Genomic DNA, 19,399 nt, shown 5'->3' with positions numbered 1-19,399 from the left:
CAGTAGAGGGAGGTGTATGTGGGAAGTTTAACCTGAGCAATTGCTGTCTTCAAATAGATGACGAAGGGCAAGCAATAGCTGAGCTTACTAGCCATATGGTTAAACTAGTGCATGTGCCTACTCAGGTATGGAAAGGGTACAATCCAAGTAGTTGGTTTGGTAGCTGGTATGAGTGGTTTGGAGGGCTTAAGGCAGTGGTAGGTGGAGTCCTACTGATTTTACTGTTGTGTCTACTCCTACCGTGTCTTATACCCTTAGTAGTTAGGTCTGTGCAAAGCCTGATAGGAAGTATAGCAGAGAGGAAGGCTGCTGCACAGATAATGGCGATATATAAGTATAAGGCTCTAGATCAAGGAGAACCAATGCAGGAAGATGAGTGTTAAAAGATTCACATCATAAGATAAGTCTGGTCTGGTTCATGGTAACCTGAGGTATATGCAAACCAAGGTTAAGTGATGCCTCAAGTAATTGTGAAATATCAGAGGCATCAAAGGGGGGAATGTGATGTAATTCCAGTAAAATACAAGTTTAGCAGGCTAAGATTGCCACAAGGCATATGTATGTATATGTGTTTGTAGTATCAGTTAAGTTAATTACACGTAGCTAAGATACTGTTATCACTGTACTGACCAGGTGCAGGAATGTAAGAACTGGAATTACGCGTCCCTCTCCTTTGTATCAGATGAGCCACGTGGTTAGACCGGATGGATGAGTTTAGACTCTATTTATTAAATAGGTTAAGGGTATGTGTGGGTGTAGTTAATTGTGGGAGGAGCTACAGTGCTATATAAGGAATGTACTCTATGTATTCAGTACTCAGACTTTGCTGTATTTTGGTGACGCTAGTCCCTCTGAGTCCCGATCGGTGATCCAATAAAGAATCTCTTCCTTCCTGAAGAAACCTGTGTCCATCTCTCTGTGCTTGGCTTCCGTCAGTTTCTCCGGTATCAGCACTATATGGTCTAAAGGTCCCCCCCACGATCAGGGTCACACTCCCGGCGGGCTCAAGAGGGATTAAACACCCTCCTTTCCCCAGTGCCAGGCGCTGGAGAAATTTCCTCCCTCTTCCGTCGTCAGTGCTGAATGCGCATGCGCGGCAAGAGCTGCGCGCGTGTTCAATCAGTCCATAGAAAACCATTTCTCAATGGACATCCTATCCTATGGACATCAACGTCTTCTCACTCTGATTTTCACCATGAGAAGCACGGAAGCGCATGTCAATGAGACCGCCACTAGAGGCTGGATTAACCCTAATGTAAACATAGCAGTTTCTCTGAAACTGCTATGATTACAGCTGCAGGGTTAACCCTAGATGAGTTGAAGTGGTCTGGGTGTCTATAGTGGTCCTTTAACTAACAATGGTGTTTAACTGCTGGATCAGGGTCCAAAATTTTGTCTCTACTCCATGCTTTTTCAATAGATCCCAAACATACACATATTTGTCAGTTCCCATGTAACTTTTAAGGTTAAATGGATTACTATACCAGCTTAATACCAGGTATTTAAAGTCCACGAGGAAGAGTCTAGTAGAGGTATTCTGTTAATATGTGTCAGTAAATAAATTAAGAATTACATTCTTATATATCAGTAAATAAATTAACGGGTCCCAGAGCTTATTTCCCAATTGAAAAATCTGTACGCTATAGGAAATGGATAACAGAAATTAAAACTTAGCCCAAAACAGCTGAGTTTTACAACATGATTTTGCCGATACATATTTTTTAAAGGGTACGGTATTTAAAAAATGAGTCAAAGATTTTTTTTGGCCTCTGCAGGTGGAGCTGAAACAAGAAATATTTATTAATTTTTTATTAAATAAAGAAGAAAGCTTCACACAATGAATTGGAGCTTTTTTAACAGATTATTTTATTACGCGATTCATTACTGCATGCACATAGAATTCATCATTAATGCCTTTGGTGAAGATAATTCATCAATATCAATATTTCATGTCTTGCTACCAGAGGAGCCAACCATTAATTGATATTTTTTAAAAGTGCTAACGTGACTTTTTTTTAAAAAAGATCATTTATAGTTATCGTTGAACTTTTCAGTGATTTGTCCATTAATTTTCATAATTCGCTCCTTTTTACGCTCCTTAAGCCTACTCTCTTTCTCTAGTGCCTCTATTTTGTTAAACTGAGACACCGTCTGAGCCTCATACGCCTCAAGTTGTTTTACTGTAAGGAGCTGAAAGCCACTTTTTTCTCGGAAGGGATCAGCTGTGACAGTAAGTTCAGGTTTTTTTTTCTGATTGTGTTCTTTCTTGATTTGTCCTATTACCATTCGCAAAGGCTGCACTGCCTCACAGCTTGTGTACAATCCTAATTGTTGGATACCATCTTCTACAGAAGAAGAAGACCTCCTATTCACAGGTGAAGTTCCTTTCTTCTTGCTGTTGCTGTATGACCCTGTTGGATGTGCAGTGGTCAAAGCAAGTACAGAGGATGGAACTTCGGAGGATCCTTGTAAAGTCATATTTCTCATTTGAGATTGTTTCCTGTGGGTATTTATCTCAGCGGGAACAGATGAACCTTGCGTCTTAGACAATGCAGTAGAAGGATCGGTTCTGTTAGGTTCTGTCGAATGACAATGTACATTTTCTTGTTTGTGTTGTGCGTTGGACACAGATGATCCCTGAACACTGTGGACATTTGCATTGTGCTTAAGGTTTGAGCTGAGCACGTCCAACTTCTCCAAATTCTGGATAGTGCTGACCTTTAGAAGGATCTCAGTAGGGTTCAATGGGGAATGAGGTCCACGTTGTTTTATCCTTTTCAGAGTGGCATCCTCACTTCGGGAAAGAGCTGATTTGCATCGGTGTGAAGAGTATCCTGACTCAGCATCTGAAGTTACAGTATAACAACATTTTTTTTTTTTTTTATAAATTGCAAAATGTTGAAAACGTTAGCATCCTAAACACGACTATAACTGAACTCCTTAAAAAGGGAAAATGTTGTTGTGTAAAGGTGAGGAAGAACATAAAAGCATGGACTAAACTGTGAGTGGCTAAAATACATTCATGCCAGGTGTGTCACCCTTTAAAGATACACTGTATGGGATGAATACTGCATCTTCTAAATTTAAGGGACCTCTTCAAGTACCATAAACACTACATCTTGCTGTAGTGGTTACGGTGCATGGAGTGCCCCAACACCATCCCGTAGTAAGATGTCATATAGTTTTAGCACAGTTTGACAACATACCTAGGTCCTGCACCAGAGCCACATCCATTGTATCTAATCATTTCCAGAAGGAGAATCGAGACGTCACTGCTTAGAGCAAAGCAGGACCGCAATCACTGGCTGAGAGTTTCAGCTGAGCAGTCCTGCATCGGTTCTATTTTCTCTATAATGCAATCTTGCTGGAGAAGACCAGAAGTGGCAACAAGGTACACAGCGGGAACAAGGTACATTGTCAAACCATTCTAAACTGGTTTGACATCCTATCATGAGACAGTGCTAGGACATTCCTCCCACCATAACCACTACAACCGGGTCTAGTGATTATGGAACTTTGAGTGTCCCTTTAAGCTTTTCATTTTGTAATGAATATATAACAAATAAAAATATAGATTTGTCAAGACATTTAGATGTCTGTACAGAGAAGTGCTATACGTAAATAAACAATGGGCTCATTTTACCAGATTCATCCTTTGTAATCCATTCCCCAGCTGAGCTTGCTCTTGTAAATACATCAGGACTTTTAGTTGCTGATGGTATCTTCTTCCGAAATTCAGGCTGCAGATCAATGTATGCAAAGCTTCGGTGGAAATTCTGAAGATCCGGCCATGCGATCGGTTTCAGAGACTCTTCATGCAAATCTGCGGGAAAGAATATTGATGAATTTTTATCAATCACATATAGATAGTTATAGTCAGTTACAGTGGTTATGGTGCTTAGAGTGGCCCTTAAAGGTCAATGGTGCTTTCATGTGAGCTCAGGTACCCACAGAACACTATGCACGTAAAGGGACATTAACAAACAAATACACATTGGCAAACTGACATATCAACTACATTCCTAAGCTGAGAAATAAAACATTTAGTTCAATATTTATTCAGTACTGGGCGATTTAATTCGCTTTTTTTTTCTCATTTGTAAAGTTCGCTTAAAATATTTGTGATGCCGGTAGATGACAACTATTATTAGTTAGTTTAGGTTTTGATATAATGTTCCTTAATGCACATATGTTTTATTCTCTATTTATGTATTGGCTTTCAATGATGCATTCATTATTAGGAAAATACCTTGTGCTCGCTTCATGCTTCTTGCAGAGAGACTCCGAGCATGATGGGACAGCCAATTCTTGTCATGTTCCAGCTTTTGTTCCTGTCGGTAGAGTTTCCTGTCGCTTGACCCAATATGCCTCATTCTCTGCGCACGCACATAACTGTAAGGGCGAGCTTTGATCGGTGCTAGTTTAAAATGGTATCTGTCTTTGGGGACAGTGAAACGCACAGACTCCTGGGAGTAGTCCCATGAAATCTCCTCAAATTGGAATATCATGATGCTTGAGTGTACATTGATCACCATTCTACACAAAGGAAAACAATGAAACAAGTCATGTTTAAATTTGCTTACTGTACCTGGCACACAGGACATCACCCAAGTTGACTATGAGATGTCCTAGGTATTAGCTCACCTTTAAGTGCTACTCTCTCTAGTGGTCAGTAGACAGAACTGCAATTGCAATGCTTCTCTAGCACAGGGATAGCTTCTAGATGTAATAATACTGTGTTCTGCAAATATTACACCCAAAATATTTATATACCATGCCAAATTCTGTTATGCAGAATTCAGGAGAGATTCTGGCAAATTTACAAATGCTGTACAGAGACGTCTTTATAATGAACAACTTTAAAGGCAAAATGCTGTTAGAAAAAGGAACAAAACATTTGGTTTCTGTGACTCCAATCTTAGAACATTGAACGATTGTTTCAATGTATATTGGTATATTCAAAGGCCGGCAAAGCATTTTGGAATACATGGTCCACAGATAAAGGGCCATCCACAAACACTATATATAGGATCATTCTGATAACCTCTCACAGATGCTTTATTAAAGGGACACTATAGTCACCAGAACAACTAAAGCTTATTGCATTTGTTCTGGTGAGTATAATCAGTTCCTGCAGTTTTTTTTGCTGCAAACCCTATCTTTTCAGAGAAAATGCAGTGTTTACATTACAGCCTAGGGATACCTCCACTGGCTACTCCTCAGATGGCTACTAGAGGTGCTTCCTGGGGCAGTGCTGCACAGTGTGACTAGCATTCAGTGATTCTACCCTCTACATAGAGACACTGAACTTTCCTCATAGAGATGCATTGATTCAATACATATCTATGAGGAGATGCTGATTGGTTAGGGCTGTGTTTTACTTTTGCTGGCTCTGCCCCTGATCTGCCTCTTTGTCAGTCTCAGCCAATCCTATGGGGAAGCATTGGGATTGACTGAAAACAACACTTTTGATGATGTCAGTAAAGCAGGCAGATCAGGGGCAGAGTCAGCAGCTGCAGACTTGAAAAAAGTAAGATTTTACTATAGTTAGGGGGGTAAGGAGAGATCAGGGCGCTAGACGGTGGTTTTAACACTATAGGGTCAGGAATACATGTTTGTGTTTCTAACCCTATAGTGTTTCTTCAAAGCGTAGCTGTATTTTACCTATTGTCTCGAACACATAATGATAGCACTGGGTCTGCTCGGCTATTGGCACTCATCTCTCGGAGGCAGTCTCCACCGAGAAAGTTAAACACACGGATTTTGCCATCAGCGCAGCCTGTGATGACTCTGAGATAGACGAAAGCCAGACACGTCACCTCCCTGTGAATGGAAATTACAAGTTGTACATGCTCATTAAATTCAAAACAATACAGGGAAATTATCTAAAGTTTGAATTGCCAGGAATTCAACAGTAATCAAATGAGAATTTCAAATTTTCAGCCAAAATAGCTGAATTATAAAAATTCTATAAATCAGTTGACATCTGTACTATATTTTTTATATAATTTGAATAATTTATATATTAATTAAAACTTCTTTTTCTTCCAGTTCCACTAAACAGCAGGTAACCTGAAATCTCCAGTTCTGTCCCCAACTGGATAAACGTTGTGCCCAATTAGATGCAATTCAGTGTGTTTTACGAATGTCTAGATTCCTATACTTCGCATGAAATTTTCACATTTTTTGGCTTTTCGTTTTCCAAGACCACATTTCTCACCAAAAATAAATCTGGATTATATTAACTAAGTACATGAATTGAATTTTAGAGTCATGCTTGGTATTCAGTAAATAACCCCATTCATAGGAAGTTGCTATTCATGGATGAATGGGAATATAAACACAATACAAATGTGATTTCTTGGAATGCAGACAATGATACTGTAGGACACGCTGCGGCTTGTAGAATTATTTCATAACTTGTATCTTTTTTAGAATTGCAGGCGCTATGCACAAATTCACTAAACTGTGGACTAGTGAATTGAAATCTGAATGATAATTTTAGGCTTAAATGGATACTACAGGCCTCAAAACAGCTTAATTGCAGTTTTGGTGTATTGATCATGCCTCTGCAGTCTCACTAACCAATTCTCTGACATTTAGGAGTTAAATAACTTTTTTTTCTGTTTATGTAGCTCTAGCCACACACACCCTGGTTGTTACTTACACAGGCTGCATGAATATAATGGTGTACTTTTCAATCAGATGTGAACTTGCTTTAGAAGTTTTTATCTCCTGCACTGTAAAGTGAGCTATAATCACACATAAAGGCTCCTCCAGAGTCTACAAACTATTAAAAGAGCAGGATATAATAAATTCTAAATTAAACAGAACTTGCAATAAAGGAACTATAAACATTAGATGACACAGGAAGTGTGTAGTAAGGCTATGTAAGTCACATGCAGAGAAGTATGATTAGGGCTGCATTAAAAAAGTGATTTAACTTCTAAATGACAGAGATTTGAGCAGTGAGACTGCATGGGGAAGGATCTATACACAAAAACTGCTCTGTTAAACTAAAGGTGTTTTGATGCCTTGTGTCCCTTTAAATAGCAGAATTCTGACAACATGAGTTACAGGATTTTTTTAAAAAAAGATATGCTATTTAAACATTAATTAAATATAATTCAGAATTGAGGGAATCCCCTGAGACTTCTGGTGAGTTTAGAACCGACTTTAGACCAAAGCAAATGAGATGAAAAAAAAAGATAATTAACTGCCGGAATAAAAACCTCTCCACAACACGCCCGTTACAGGTAAAATTCTGAACCCTTCTTTTCAGCTCATCACAAAACAACAAACACACTAACAAAACACACCAGTGAAATAATATAAAAAAAAATGATTAAATATAACTAATGATTACAAACCTAATAAACATTATGGCAAATACTTGATGCAATAGATATATAGGATGAACATAATTTCTATTGTTAAATTGACCTACTTTGGATGCCTGAAGGTCATGAGGCGTTTTTTGACAGTTCCCAGCATGCTCCAGGCTATCGCATATCCATCCGCACCTCCTGACAATAAATGCCACTGGTCAAAGACAAGGCATTTTACTGGCCCATCATGACCTGATAAAGACTTTATCATAGAAAAAAAAAATATATATATATATCACAAATATATCAAATAAATATTAGATCTGAAATGATTACACAGGTTAGTTTACAAGCCGTTGCATAATAGTGGGCAGATTACACACAGGTTAGACTGAGACTGAGGGAAAGTTCCTTCAATAGGAAACTAGAAATTGCTATTATTATTATTATTATTATTTATAAAGCGCCAACAAGTTCCGCAGCGCTGTACAATGGGTGGACTAACAGACAAGTATTTGTAACCACACGAGGTGGACACACAGGAACAGAGGGATTGAGGGCTCTGCTCAATGAGCTTACATGCTAGAGGGAGTGGGGTAATGTGATACAAAAGGTAAGGGTAAGGTAGAAAAGTAGGTTGTTAGGATTCCATTCATTGAGGGCTTAGTGCTTTGTTTTGATGACATTTGCAGGAGAGGAATCAAGGTGTGTGGAGGGAAAGCTGTTGACAATTGAATTGATATGCTTTCCTGAAGAAGTAAGATTTCAAAGATTTTTTTTGGAAGGAGTGGAGACTGGGTGAAAGTGTAACAGAGAGGGGAAGGATGTTCGATAGGAATGGTGCAGCCCTAAACAAGTCTTTAAGGCGGGCATCAGAGGTAGGAGTACGAACAGAGGATAGATGTAGGTCTTTGGCAGAGCGTAGTGTTCTAGACATGAGATATTTGACAGAACAGAAGACATTTGTGTATTAGTGAGGATAGATAGGTGGGAGCAGCATTATGTAGAGATTTGTAGGCAAGCACTAGGATCTTAAATTGAGCCCTATATCTAACTGGAAGCCAATGTAGGGACTGACAGAGGGGGAGGCGTGGGAGGTGCGGGCGGACAGGAAAATGAGTCTCGCCGTCGCAATCATTATAGACTGTAATGGTGCAAGTTGGGAACACGTATATGCTTTTCTAGCCATCAAATGAACCAATTCTGCTGTTTTGCTGGCAAGTATCTCCATTCATTCACCTAATAGAAACTGGCACATTCAGACACTTATAGAATACAGGGCTAGGTTTTTTTTTACAGCTTGCAGTTCCACAGGGGGCATGTAGCCATTTCAGATTTCCCCCAATTCTACATTATTATTCTGTTGAATCTGACACACATAGCTGATTACGGTGTATGCTACTGTGAGTGCAGGAATTGTGCCTTCTTGCGGAATAATGTTTTTGATTTTGTTTTGTTGATATAAAATATACGAAGCTATAGAATGATCGGGTCTGTGCTGATCTTAAACACACTTACAGTATTACATGGATTCGGTAAATAAATCAGCTGCTGTTTTGAAAGCAATCATGCTAGTCCCCACGAACAATACATTTATTCCAATTTTGTCTTCTTGATTAGCAACAGTATACAGAATTAAATATTTTAGTTGTTTTATGTTGAACAATTATTATTATTATTATCATTATTTATATATTGTCAACAAATTCCGCAGCGCTGTACAATGGGATATGAAGACATTATATGCAACATTCCGTTACCTTAATTAAAGTTGCTGATTCCAAGTTCCATATTTTGACAATTCCTCTGTCACAGCCACTCACCACGTATTGTCCCTTTATTTTAACATCTGATATGGCATCTTTGTGTTTAAATGTCTTAAAACATTTGCCTGAAGTTAGATTCCATACTATTATAAAATAAATAAAGATATATATTAAGCCAATTTTCAGTATTTTGAAGAATAGAAGGAAAACATTTCAATACATTTAAACCTATGAGTTTAATTAATTCGTAACAGCTAATTTTGAAAGGATTAACGACTATGGGGCCTCTGGCAGAGGTGTAAGCTTTCAAAAGACCTTGTGAAGTTTGCTTACCAGTTGTTATTTTGTCCCAGGGCTGTCATGATATATATTAATTACTTAATTAGTGATATTATTTAATTGCAGAATCATAGGCTAGCATATTCTGTTGTGCTGTGCAATGGGACAATTAACCTTCACGCAATAACAAGTTCGGTCTGCACGAACGAACTAGAAGTTTCAATAGAAATCACCGTCACTTTAAATTTCCTGAATCTGCTATAAACCTCAGGGATTTGCAGGTACCTGCACTAAGCTTCCAGTCTAGGAAGTGGCCGATACCTCTTAGCCAGTCGTCACACTACCATTCTTATTAATGCAATCCCATAAAACTCTGCCCAGCCAATTCCAAACACACACTCAGAATACATAATCTGTCAATAGAAACATGTATTTAAAACATGCTATAATTAGAGTACAAAGTGAAATAATGTAAGAACACAAGTAGATGAGATGGGATGAATTATCCGAAGGGCCAGAACTGAAAAGAAAAACATTAACACGTTGCTTGAGATACAGAAATTAATATTTAAGGTTCTCTTAAGAACTGTAAAGCGAGGGTATAAGGCAAATATTAAATATGGAAATAAGATTTGGACAGCATCACAGGTAAGAGGTAAAGAGAATTTTGAAGATGGAGTAATTCTATGTAAAAATCTATCAGTGTGATTTTAATACTGTGCGTCTTCCTTGGATTCAAGATGCTCTGTTATCCTATACGTACCTTACTTCGATTTGTTCACAATACCTATGGAGACAATATCTATGGAGGGTCTTGTGGTCTTCCATAGACCTTCCACAGGCATATGCACAATAGTACACAAACACAAACGTGCACACCTGGCAGACGCAGAGATCCAACAGGATTCTGCAGGACCCAACGGCCATAGTGGCCGTGAGAGGCAGCTACAGGTAAGTAAAACTCGCCTTCCTCTTCACCTAGCGGTTAATGGCCACCAAGCGTGAAGTCACCATCAATAGTTTTAAAATTATGCAAAGATCCCAGAAGGTGACAGAACCTTCTTATTAATTTTTCCTTATAAATTCTAGTTTTAATTAACCATTCTAATTACAGTTTTAATCAGACCTTTTATTTGTCTATCTTTGGCTCCAGAAACCAACACATTTTCACATACATCAAGGCATGTAATAGTCCTCATGTGTCCAAGATATATTTTCATGCAAACTCCGCTTTGCAAGTTCCAACGTCTATAAAGCAGAAAGAAATATCGTAAAGTTTTGTAGGTTTATTGTTCATAGTATGAAGTAGTAGTTTGTAATATATTTAGTACCTATTTACCCATTATGTACATATACGTGTATACGTTGAAGATAATTTTACCTGATGCTGAGATCATACCCTCCACTGAACACAAAGCCCCGCTCCTCACACAAGTGTACGACGTGGATGCTCCCAGCATGTCCATTAAACAGTGGTGGAACTTGTTTCATATTAAATATGTCCAATAATTTCACTTTGCGATCTGCAGCCCCCACAGCCACAAATTGTCCTCCGTCAAAGTGGATTGCCTTGTGCTGATTTTCACTGCAATTGGAAAAATAAATAATATATATTGTGACCGAAAGCAAGGAATTGTGCTGGAGGCAGTCTATATATCTCCCCAGATTTTGCAAAGTTCCTACTTTGTATAATTAGCCCCAGGGAAATGTGTTGTGTTAAAATTAATATTGCACTTTAAATATATTTGGGCCCCCTGGGGTGGAGCACTTGGAGAGTAGGGTGGCCCAGTGGAAACTGCAGGTGAGGAGTCCAGTTCCAGAGTTTCAACCGTGACTTACCTCACCTGAAAGGGATTGTTAATTGCAGGTGCTATTACGTACTCCCCTGCCAAAGTTGGAGTAGAAATTGTGTTTAATTCCCGTGAGAGGAAACAGAGAGAGAGCTGAAAGAACGTGAAACAGTAAGGTGGATATTTATGTTTATTTATGTTGGGAAATGGACAAGCCGTCCAACCCAGTTAGTTTGTTATTTTGATAAGTTAGTGCTCAGAAGAGCAAGGATTTTGTTTTCTTTATTCTGTTATAATTTGTAATACCTTACTGCACATTGTTAAATTTTGGAACCACAATAAAAAGAGCAAGTCCTTTTACCTCATTCAAGTGTGAAGTGTCTCGGAAGCCTGAAAAGACTGCGTGTAACACCCTAATACCAGGACAGGGTATCAAAGGAAAGGAGTACTTTTGTCACAATATATATATATACTAAGATTATGTAAGTAGTCCATACTTTGTCTTAGTATATCTTTTCACACAATATACTAGAGGGCGCCAAATCCCAGTTAAAAATAAGATGAATGGGCAAATATACAAGAGAAAAAAATCATGGCACAATAAATGTAACACATAAAAGAATAAAACAGATTTAAAATAACAGTGAGAAACACTAATGCACATAAACATAAAATATGTGCAAAAAAGGCGAATCAACCTAAAAGCCAAAACACTTCTGCCTCTCAGTCCACCTCCAATGTCCATGAATCCAGTCTGCAGATCCAATGGTCGCGACATCAGAGGATGAATAGTGCCTAGGAGACATCCACCGAGACTGAACAGGTGCCATGAGCAAGCCTTGCGACAAAAACAGAAAATGAAGATATGCTCGACGCGTCTCATCTCCATGTTCCACGGGACTTCTTAAGGAGCTGTGGGTATTGATGTGTCCATCTTCTTTATACCCCAAAAGTGCATCAATGTGCAGACACGCATGCATGGTGTGGGCAATCCGTATGACAAAGTAAATACGTCATCCCGCCGGACGTAGCGGACTGCACATACGCCTTAACAGATGGAGCTCAAAGGCGCTTTTATTATCAAAACCAGTCATGCGCTGAAATACATCCTGGACTTCACTATGTGGCTATCTGGGACCTGGGAATTTAATGTAACCTAATTGTCCCTTTATTTGGGAGGTATCCTATGAGTGGCAGCATTCACCAGTGTTCTTATATCACACCACTCAAGCTGTGTTCTTCTTTGGTGTTGGGTTTTAGAATAACTTTTGACTACTTTAGAGTTTTGATGAAATTCCAACACAGTCAATATGAGTATTTCATAAAGATCTTATCTTTATGAAAAGTATTCATTTTGGAGGAGGGTCGACAATGTCACTTTTAAGATAACAGGAATCTAACAATTCCAAATGTTTCCACCAGCAAGTTACCAGATAGTACTAGTTAAGAATGCCTTCATCCGGGTGAGGCTCTGAAGAGCCGTAAAACTGAAAAATAGAAAATATATAAGGTGGTGGGGTGGTGGATTGTCGAGAAGAGATAGTGCCTGCCCTCTCCGCTCAAAGAGCAAGAAAGTAATTCATATGGTCCGGAGTTAATTGTGAATTGAACCAAGGAGACCAGAGGGCACAGTTGGCGTTTTTGATTATAATACAGCCCAAAGAGTCCGAGTGCTGGGATTATGTATGTGTTTCTGGTTTTAATATAACAGATATATTGGCCCAATTTTTCAGGTCTGCTTTTATTGCACAAAATAATCACTGTTTAGTCAATAATAAATTTCAGTTCTGCCATAGTGAGGCTGCTCGAGGCCTGCAGCTTAATGCATATTCTATGTAACTTAAGAAAAGGCCACTCACTGTCCCGAGAGCATTAGGACATTGTACGGTCCACAGTAGACATTTCTTTCTTCCATCAGGACTGTCTCTGTTTCATTGTCAATGTACGCTGCTTCCAAGCTCTCCCCAGGCTAAAGAACATAAAGCAGCAATAATTAGTGATATCATACATCCCTTTCCTGACTCAGTGCACGCTCGTTCATCCAGAAAATCAAGAACATGTCAACATGTTAGACATGCTCCCGTTATTTCCCTGTGACTTTACAAAACACGTCAAACATCTAATGTAACCTGTATGTACAAATAACTCAAACTATTCACATGTGTATTCGTGAAAATGGATTGCTTGTAGTCAGTTTGAAAAGAACATGCTATCTCAACGTAATAAAGTAAACTGCTTTCTGCCGCAAAACCTGGCCCCCTTCGCCTCACTTCTCCTTTTTACAAAATGTCTTTCTGATTGTACATTGTTTGCAATGTAGCTCAGTCAATGACGGGTCTGTGTGAGCTTAGCTGCTGGCCTGTCTCTGCCTCACAGCCAATCACTGTCCTCCTATTACCTGTATTGAGAAGCCAATTTCACAGAGCTAAAGGGAAAGGAGGCAGAAAGTAAGAGGACAGTGATTGGCTGTGGAGTAGAGTCAGCAGCTCAGCTCATGTTGATCTCTCATGGGCTGAGCTGCATTTGCAAACTGTGTACTTCCAAACAGGAAGACGTTTTGTCAGAAGGGGATGCATGGCTGAATGGGAGGGGTTATGCTGCAGTGCAGACCTTAGTTTTAGCAAAACTAAAGAAATTTGAATGTGGTGAAATTTGCAGCCTGAATTAAAGGTCACAAATCTAAATCGGCGTTTAAGTTGTGCTGGTCCTAAGAATATGTTAATCACAATTAAAATCGGTAGCAATTAGATCCTTTAAATTGTTAAAGTAAGGCCTTAAGGCTGGAAAATATTATGAAAGTTGTAATTGTACAATAGTTGGGATTTACCCATTTGGCTTCCGACTTTCGACTGACCTTGGAAAGTACTGATAAAGACATATCAGATTCTTTAAATATACAATATGGTAAATATTTGTTCCTTTACGCAACCTGGGGCGTAACACTAATGGCAATCAGTTATCTTCAGTGTATTAGATTTCTATCAATGTCTAATTTAAAATAAGATTTGTTAGAAACTGATCAATAAAAATATATATATTTTTTATATCCTACAACAATCGACGTACCTTTTTCTCTATAATTTTTTTCTCTGTCCGTAAAATAGCATTTCCATCATCTCCAATTTTTGGAATCGGAACGTTTTGTATTTTCGCATAAGTAACATTCACCCCTCTCGATGAAGTGCCCTGCAAGAAATGATAAGGTAAACAAGGTATGAGTGTGTCTTAGGCAGGGCAGAATTAAAAGCCCATTGGGACTGGGGCATGCAATTATGATGGGTCTAGTTATAGAATCGTATTAACAGAAAAAACGAAAACAGCCATACCACCCAAGAATCTAGTATCTGGTGGAGATGGTGCTGGAGGAAGCTCACAGGATGCATTTATAAGAATAACTCTTTAAAACTACAAAACGCAAAACAAACCACACACAAAAACCATTTCATATTTCCCTCTTCTGTAAGAGAGGCATATTGTAAATGAATTTACCCCAATATCTAATGCTCTTTTAAAAACAAAAGACCCATACATTGCCATAAAGTCATCATAATAATTGTCAGCTTCCAAACATCATGGTCTGAAAATATTTGTTATATTTGCACAGTTCTCTAATGATTGGAGCCTACTTGATTAATAAGGACCTTAAACAGTATATGCTTATATGGCAGCGTCACTTATAAAACAAAGTCTTAATGGCATAGTATAGTTTTGTTTCATATCCTTATTACTAATAAACCCTTGTATTCATGGGCAGAATACGTCTGCTGACTCAGGGTTTGGGGTTGTTTGGGAACCACAAGCTTATATATATAAAGGGATCTTCCCTTTCCCAAATTCCTCAACATTGAGAGATATGGAATTAGAATTGGAGTAGGTAGCAGAGAAACGTGTCAGTGATGCACATTGAGGCTCTGAATATGGGTTGTATCAATCCAAGGCGCATGGATTGCTGTACTACAAATCTGCCAAAAACTATGCTAGAACTTTTCAATTTAAATTGACTTGTGAAGTTATATCTAACCAGTGCTATGACCTTTAAATGTTATGTGAGTTGGTAAATCACACCACTAGGTGACATATTTATAGAGCTTTAAAATCTTTTTATACGACTTTCATGAATTAGACCCATTGAAGAATGCTTCATCGGTGGTGGAAAATTATCAGTATAGTCTTGTTTAAAGAATTGGTCTATGTAGGTGGTTTGATGCTTTGGCAGAAGGATTTCTTTATTTTGACATAATTACCCGGAGTATCATAGCATCGTTCTGAATCATTTTTTTTGCCCCGAGATCCCGTAGAAGGTCCTTTATCATGAAGCACCAATGATGAGACACACAGGCACAACTGGACAGTGATTTATTATCGAGAAATCCTACGGACAGGACAAAGGAGCCATGTATCAGGAGAACACACAGAATGATTGAATGAAAAATGTATTAAATCAGTTCAGATAAAAAAAAATAACTTTCAAATTATGTGATGAGCAACTTACAATATGGTTTCAAAAAAAGAGCTGAAATGTGTGTATAAAATAGATTAATAATGTTCTTGGTAAATCCAGAAAAAAAAGATTTTAAAAGCAAGCTACACGAACAGTCCTTAAATGGACAATGATAAACAGAAAATAGGGAGTCATAGACTGTTGTCTGAAAGTCACTGGCTCTTATTACTGGGTTAATTCACTAAATTCTGAATTGTACCAAATTATTATTTGAATTTCAAAATTTAGGTTAGCACAGCTGATTTGGACAATTTCCCTAACAAAGCCATAGGAACAGCTTGGGGATTTTTTTAAAATTGACTTATTTATGTCAGACAGTGAGAAATATATATTTTTAAAAACGTATTATGTTTAAATAAGCATAATGATATTGTCAAATTCAGTTTTTGTAGCAGCACTAAAGTGCAAACATGACTATAAAGCCTTGATAATAGATCTAGCTAACAGTATCTAATTGTATAACCCAATGTGCACTTGGTCCTAAAACTAAAATACATAGTTAATAGGCAAAAGAAGATAAAATTGTAACTGAAATAAAGATAACGAGAAAATAGTAGAATAACAGCAAAAGGCAAAGAGGCGTAATGAAATGGGGAGACGGGGAGAGGGCATGTGGCTAGTAATCCTTAACAGGAATTGAAACGATATAAGACTATATCACAGCATGTATTCGGTCCAAGGTGTCCACACTTTGTAGAGTGGCTTCTCTAACTTTGGACTTTTGAGCAAAACTTCATAGCAGAATAAAGCAGTGTCTCAAATCAGTTTAGGGAATAGATAAGTGATTAATAGTAATTAGTAACATCAACATAAAGGTCAAAGAGTCTCCGGAAGGCCGGCACTCTCCGGTTGAGCAAGGGATGGTTTCATACCTAGGAGAGATTCCCTATTTTGAAATTTTGTGGATAAGGGCAATAAAATGAGTAAGAGTGCATTTAACAGAGTATTTGTATCGAGGGACATTTGGTACGTAGTAGAGGTTTAGGCATTTGGGAATCCAAATAAATAATTCAGGTAAGTCTAGTTGATACAGAGATTTATAACGGATAAATCATCCAAGAGGTAACCCGAGGCTCCTAATTAGGTGCTCGAGCGCTCGGGAGAACCGATAATAAAAACCACAGACTTACTCTGTTGTAGTTCAAATATCATCTCATCTTTAATTGGGAGGGCATCTCATATTTATGATAGCATTAGTCTACTGCGCATGTGTACAGAAATAAAGAAGCAACAATTACTTTTCACTGCGCATGTTTGCGTAAAATCAAGGGACAGTCGCTTACTTGAGAACGTCATATCTAAGCTACGTTAGAATACCAAGGTTAGCAAAAAGTAACATTTTATGAATGTGCTGCAGAAAACTGCGGACAGAAGCAGGAGTGAAGAATTTAACGTTTAACCTTCTCAGCGGTGGAAGAACTTAACTAGGGCAAAGGTTTTAACCCTTTATTTACCTTTATCTATGACATAGTGAACAAATATCAGCTTCAATTCATTATAATTCACTGTTTATGGAATAAACCCTTTACAATGTGTGTTTACAACCCCCTTTCTATTTCCCGAATTCCGTAAAATAATGTCAGATGTAGAGCGCCAGTATACATATTTATACATACTTGTTCTGAATATTAACTCGTAATTTGGCATAATATAAGTAACATACCTAGGATCATCTTAGACAGATGCACAGGTAGACCCTGAATGAAGTCTTTGTATTTTCTCACACCTGATGTTGCCTTAAAGGATGACGGTACCACCATGAGACATGGGTCATCAATGGTGTGTAGAAGGCTGGAGTGCTCAGGATCCTTCATGCCATAGTATTCCAACAGTTCGCCCAATCTGAGACTTTCATCTTCGGAGACCAACTTTCCTAGGGAAAAATAAATCCACCACAGTTAGCAATTTATGTCAGCATTTCAGAAGGCCTTTGATTCATTTACTATACACAAAACGCATGTATTGTAACTGGAATGTTTTCATTTTTCATCAATTTTAACACATTCATTTATCAAATCTAAATACAGAATGTGCTCTAGAGTTCATAATTTTTGTTATTTTTATAACTTGAAAATAATTTAGCATCAGCTGATGTGAGTTCAACAGTATATGGAGAAAAAACTCAGCAGAATTAATTAAGGCCTTTACTCTAACTCCTGCTTCTTTGATAACCAGAACCATCATCCTCCTCGATAGAGCTGGGAGTAATAATGAAGATCCTCTGACAATGAGTTAAGATGGCTGCTGCCTGCCACTGGTATATAGGGTATTTTGTACAAATGCACTGCTCAGTTTGATCATTGAAAACAAAAAAAATATGTTTATTTAATACACATTGTTGTATAATACAGAATTTGTGAAAATTATATTTCCGCTTTGTACGTTTTTTGAACTTTTACATAGCTTTTACATGGGGTGGCCCACAATGCAGATCTTGTAGTAACTTTCCCCCTGCTAGCATTGCCTGGGTCATGTGTTAGTGCTATACAGGAAAATGGAAAAAAATTAGGAGCAACAACAACACAGTCAAAAAGGAAGAAGGATACACAAAGTTAAAATGCAGGACTTCCAAGTGCCTGTAAACAAATACTCTATTGTAGGGGTGCCCAAAAGGTTGATCCCAAAGATGTTTTAAAACTACAGCTTCCATGATGCTTTGCGATTCTGAAGGCATGCAAAGCATCATGGATGTTGTAGTTCTACAACATCAATGATATCTTATAAATTATCTCATATGATTTTATTTATAAATCTCAAACACATTCCATTGAGCTGTACAATATATCAGTTATAAAGTATAACTGCCAATGTGTCACATTGTTAACAAATACAAAAAGGCTTTATAGCACTTACGTAGTAAACAGAGAGCAATCAATAAATTTTCCAGGGAGTTGCTAAATTTTTAGGGGTGCATTTATATGAACAGAGAGAAAGACAACAGTAAAAGCAATTGGGGTACTCTGACTGTTTTCGATCTATACCGCTGGCACCCTTTTTTATGACACTGACTATCTATCGATATGTAAATATTAACATTCTTCGTTTACCTTTCTTTGCTAAAAACGAGTGCACCCCTTGTACGACCAGCACGTGAATTAGGTTGGCGACACTGTGCAATAAATGCGCTTTACACATCTTGAGTAGCAGCAACGCGTAGTTGTGTTTGCTCCAGGTGGTGCCGCCTTTGAACCACCGCCACGTCTCAGCCACAAATTGCTGCCACAGCTGTGGGTTCAGGGCCCGGTCTGAACCCGTGGTGTGGGCATCTTCTTGTAGACTCGGGTTTATCCGAGACCGGCTGTACGTGAAGTCCTTCCCTAGGACCGGCTGCAGGACGCTCTCCACGGACAACAGGAGATCCAAACATTCCAATCGCCTCACAATCCCGAGGACGAACTTCCTCTGCGAGAACTCTCCTGCTCTCAGGAACCATTCTTTAGTGACGGCAATTTTGGTGGACAATACGCACGTCTCACAAGTCTGGCATATTGGCAAACCGGAGATTTGGTTTTTACACCGGAGATTGGAGGCACATTTAAGACTGAATTCCGTTTCTTTCATAGTGGGCACATCCCAGTGGGGGTTAAAATAGTGGTAAAAGCAATGCCAACACTATAAACTGCGTGTACACCCTTTATTCTTTGAATCACTGCCCGTATGTAGCTTATTCACTGTCACAGCCTGATTCTAAGAATCACTGTTTGTAGAATTCACTGTCAATTGTTCTGGTCTCCA

The 19,399-nt window shown here is 38.4% G+C and overlaps 2 protein-coding genes across 2 annotated transcripts in view; both read right to left on the bottom strand.

The window, feature by feature from the left end:
* PMP22 (peripheral myelin protein 22) overlaps positions 1-19,399 on the bottom strand; it is a 423,464-nt gene that overhangs the window by 258,188 nt on the left and 145,877 nt on the right. The window lies entirely within an intron of this gene.
* On the bottom strand, positions 1,843-19,365 carry FBXW10B (F-box and WD repeat domain containing 10B). The gene is made up of 13 exons (XM_063453364.1): positions 18,712-19,365; positions 17,328-17,537; positions 15,408-15,535; positions 14,230-14,349; positions 13,023-13,132; positions 10,755-10,958; positions 10,500-10,621; positions 9,089-9,237; positions 7,448-7,590; positions 5,665-5,823; positions 4,250-4,536; positions 3,644-3,823; positions 1,843-2,846 (listed from the first exon to the last, which is right to left on the bottom strand). The coding sequence occupies exons 1-13, from the start codon at positions 19,223-19,225 to the stop codon at positions 2,026-2,028; spliced, it is 3,147 nt and encodes a 1,048-aa protein (XP_063309434.1). The 5' UTR covers positions 19,226-19,365; the 3' UTR covers positions 1,843-2,025.

The sequence above is a fragment of the Pelobates fuscus genome, chromosome 5, assembly GCF_036172605.1.
Source record: "Pelobates fuscus isolate aPelFus1 chromosome 5, aPelFus1.pri, whole genome shotgun sequence".
Lineage (NCBI taxonomy): Eukaryota > Metazoa > Chordata > Amphibia > Anura > Pelobatidae > Pelobates > Pelobates fuscus.
This window is presented reverse-complemented; position numbering and strand designations above follow the sequence as displayed.

What these genes read in the sequence shown, in the direction of transcription:
- FBXW10B (XM_063453364.1), bottom strand. Translation starts at nt 19,225, where the DNA reads ATGAAAGAAACGGAATTCAGTCTTAAATGTGCCTCCAATCTCCGGTGT. An exon ending in CTCGTTTTTAGCAAAGAAAG is followed by an intron (nt 17,538 to 18,711) that starts GTAAACGAAGAA and finishes ATTTTTCCCTAG; the next exon opens with GAAAGTTGGTCTCCGAAGAT. An exon ending in ACGATGCTATGATACTCCGG is followed by an intron (nt 14,350 to 15,407) that starts GTAATTATGTCA and finishes CATTTCTTGCAG; the next exon opens with GGCACTTCATCGAGAGGGGT.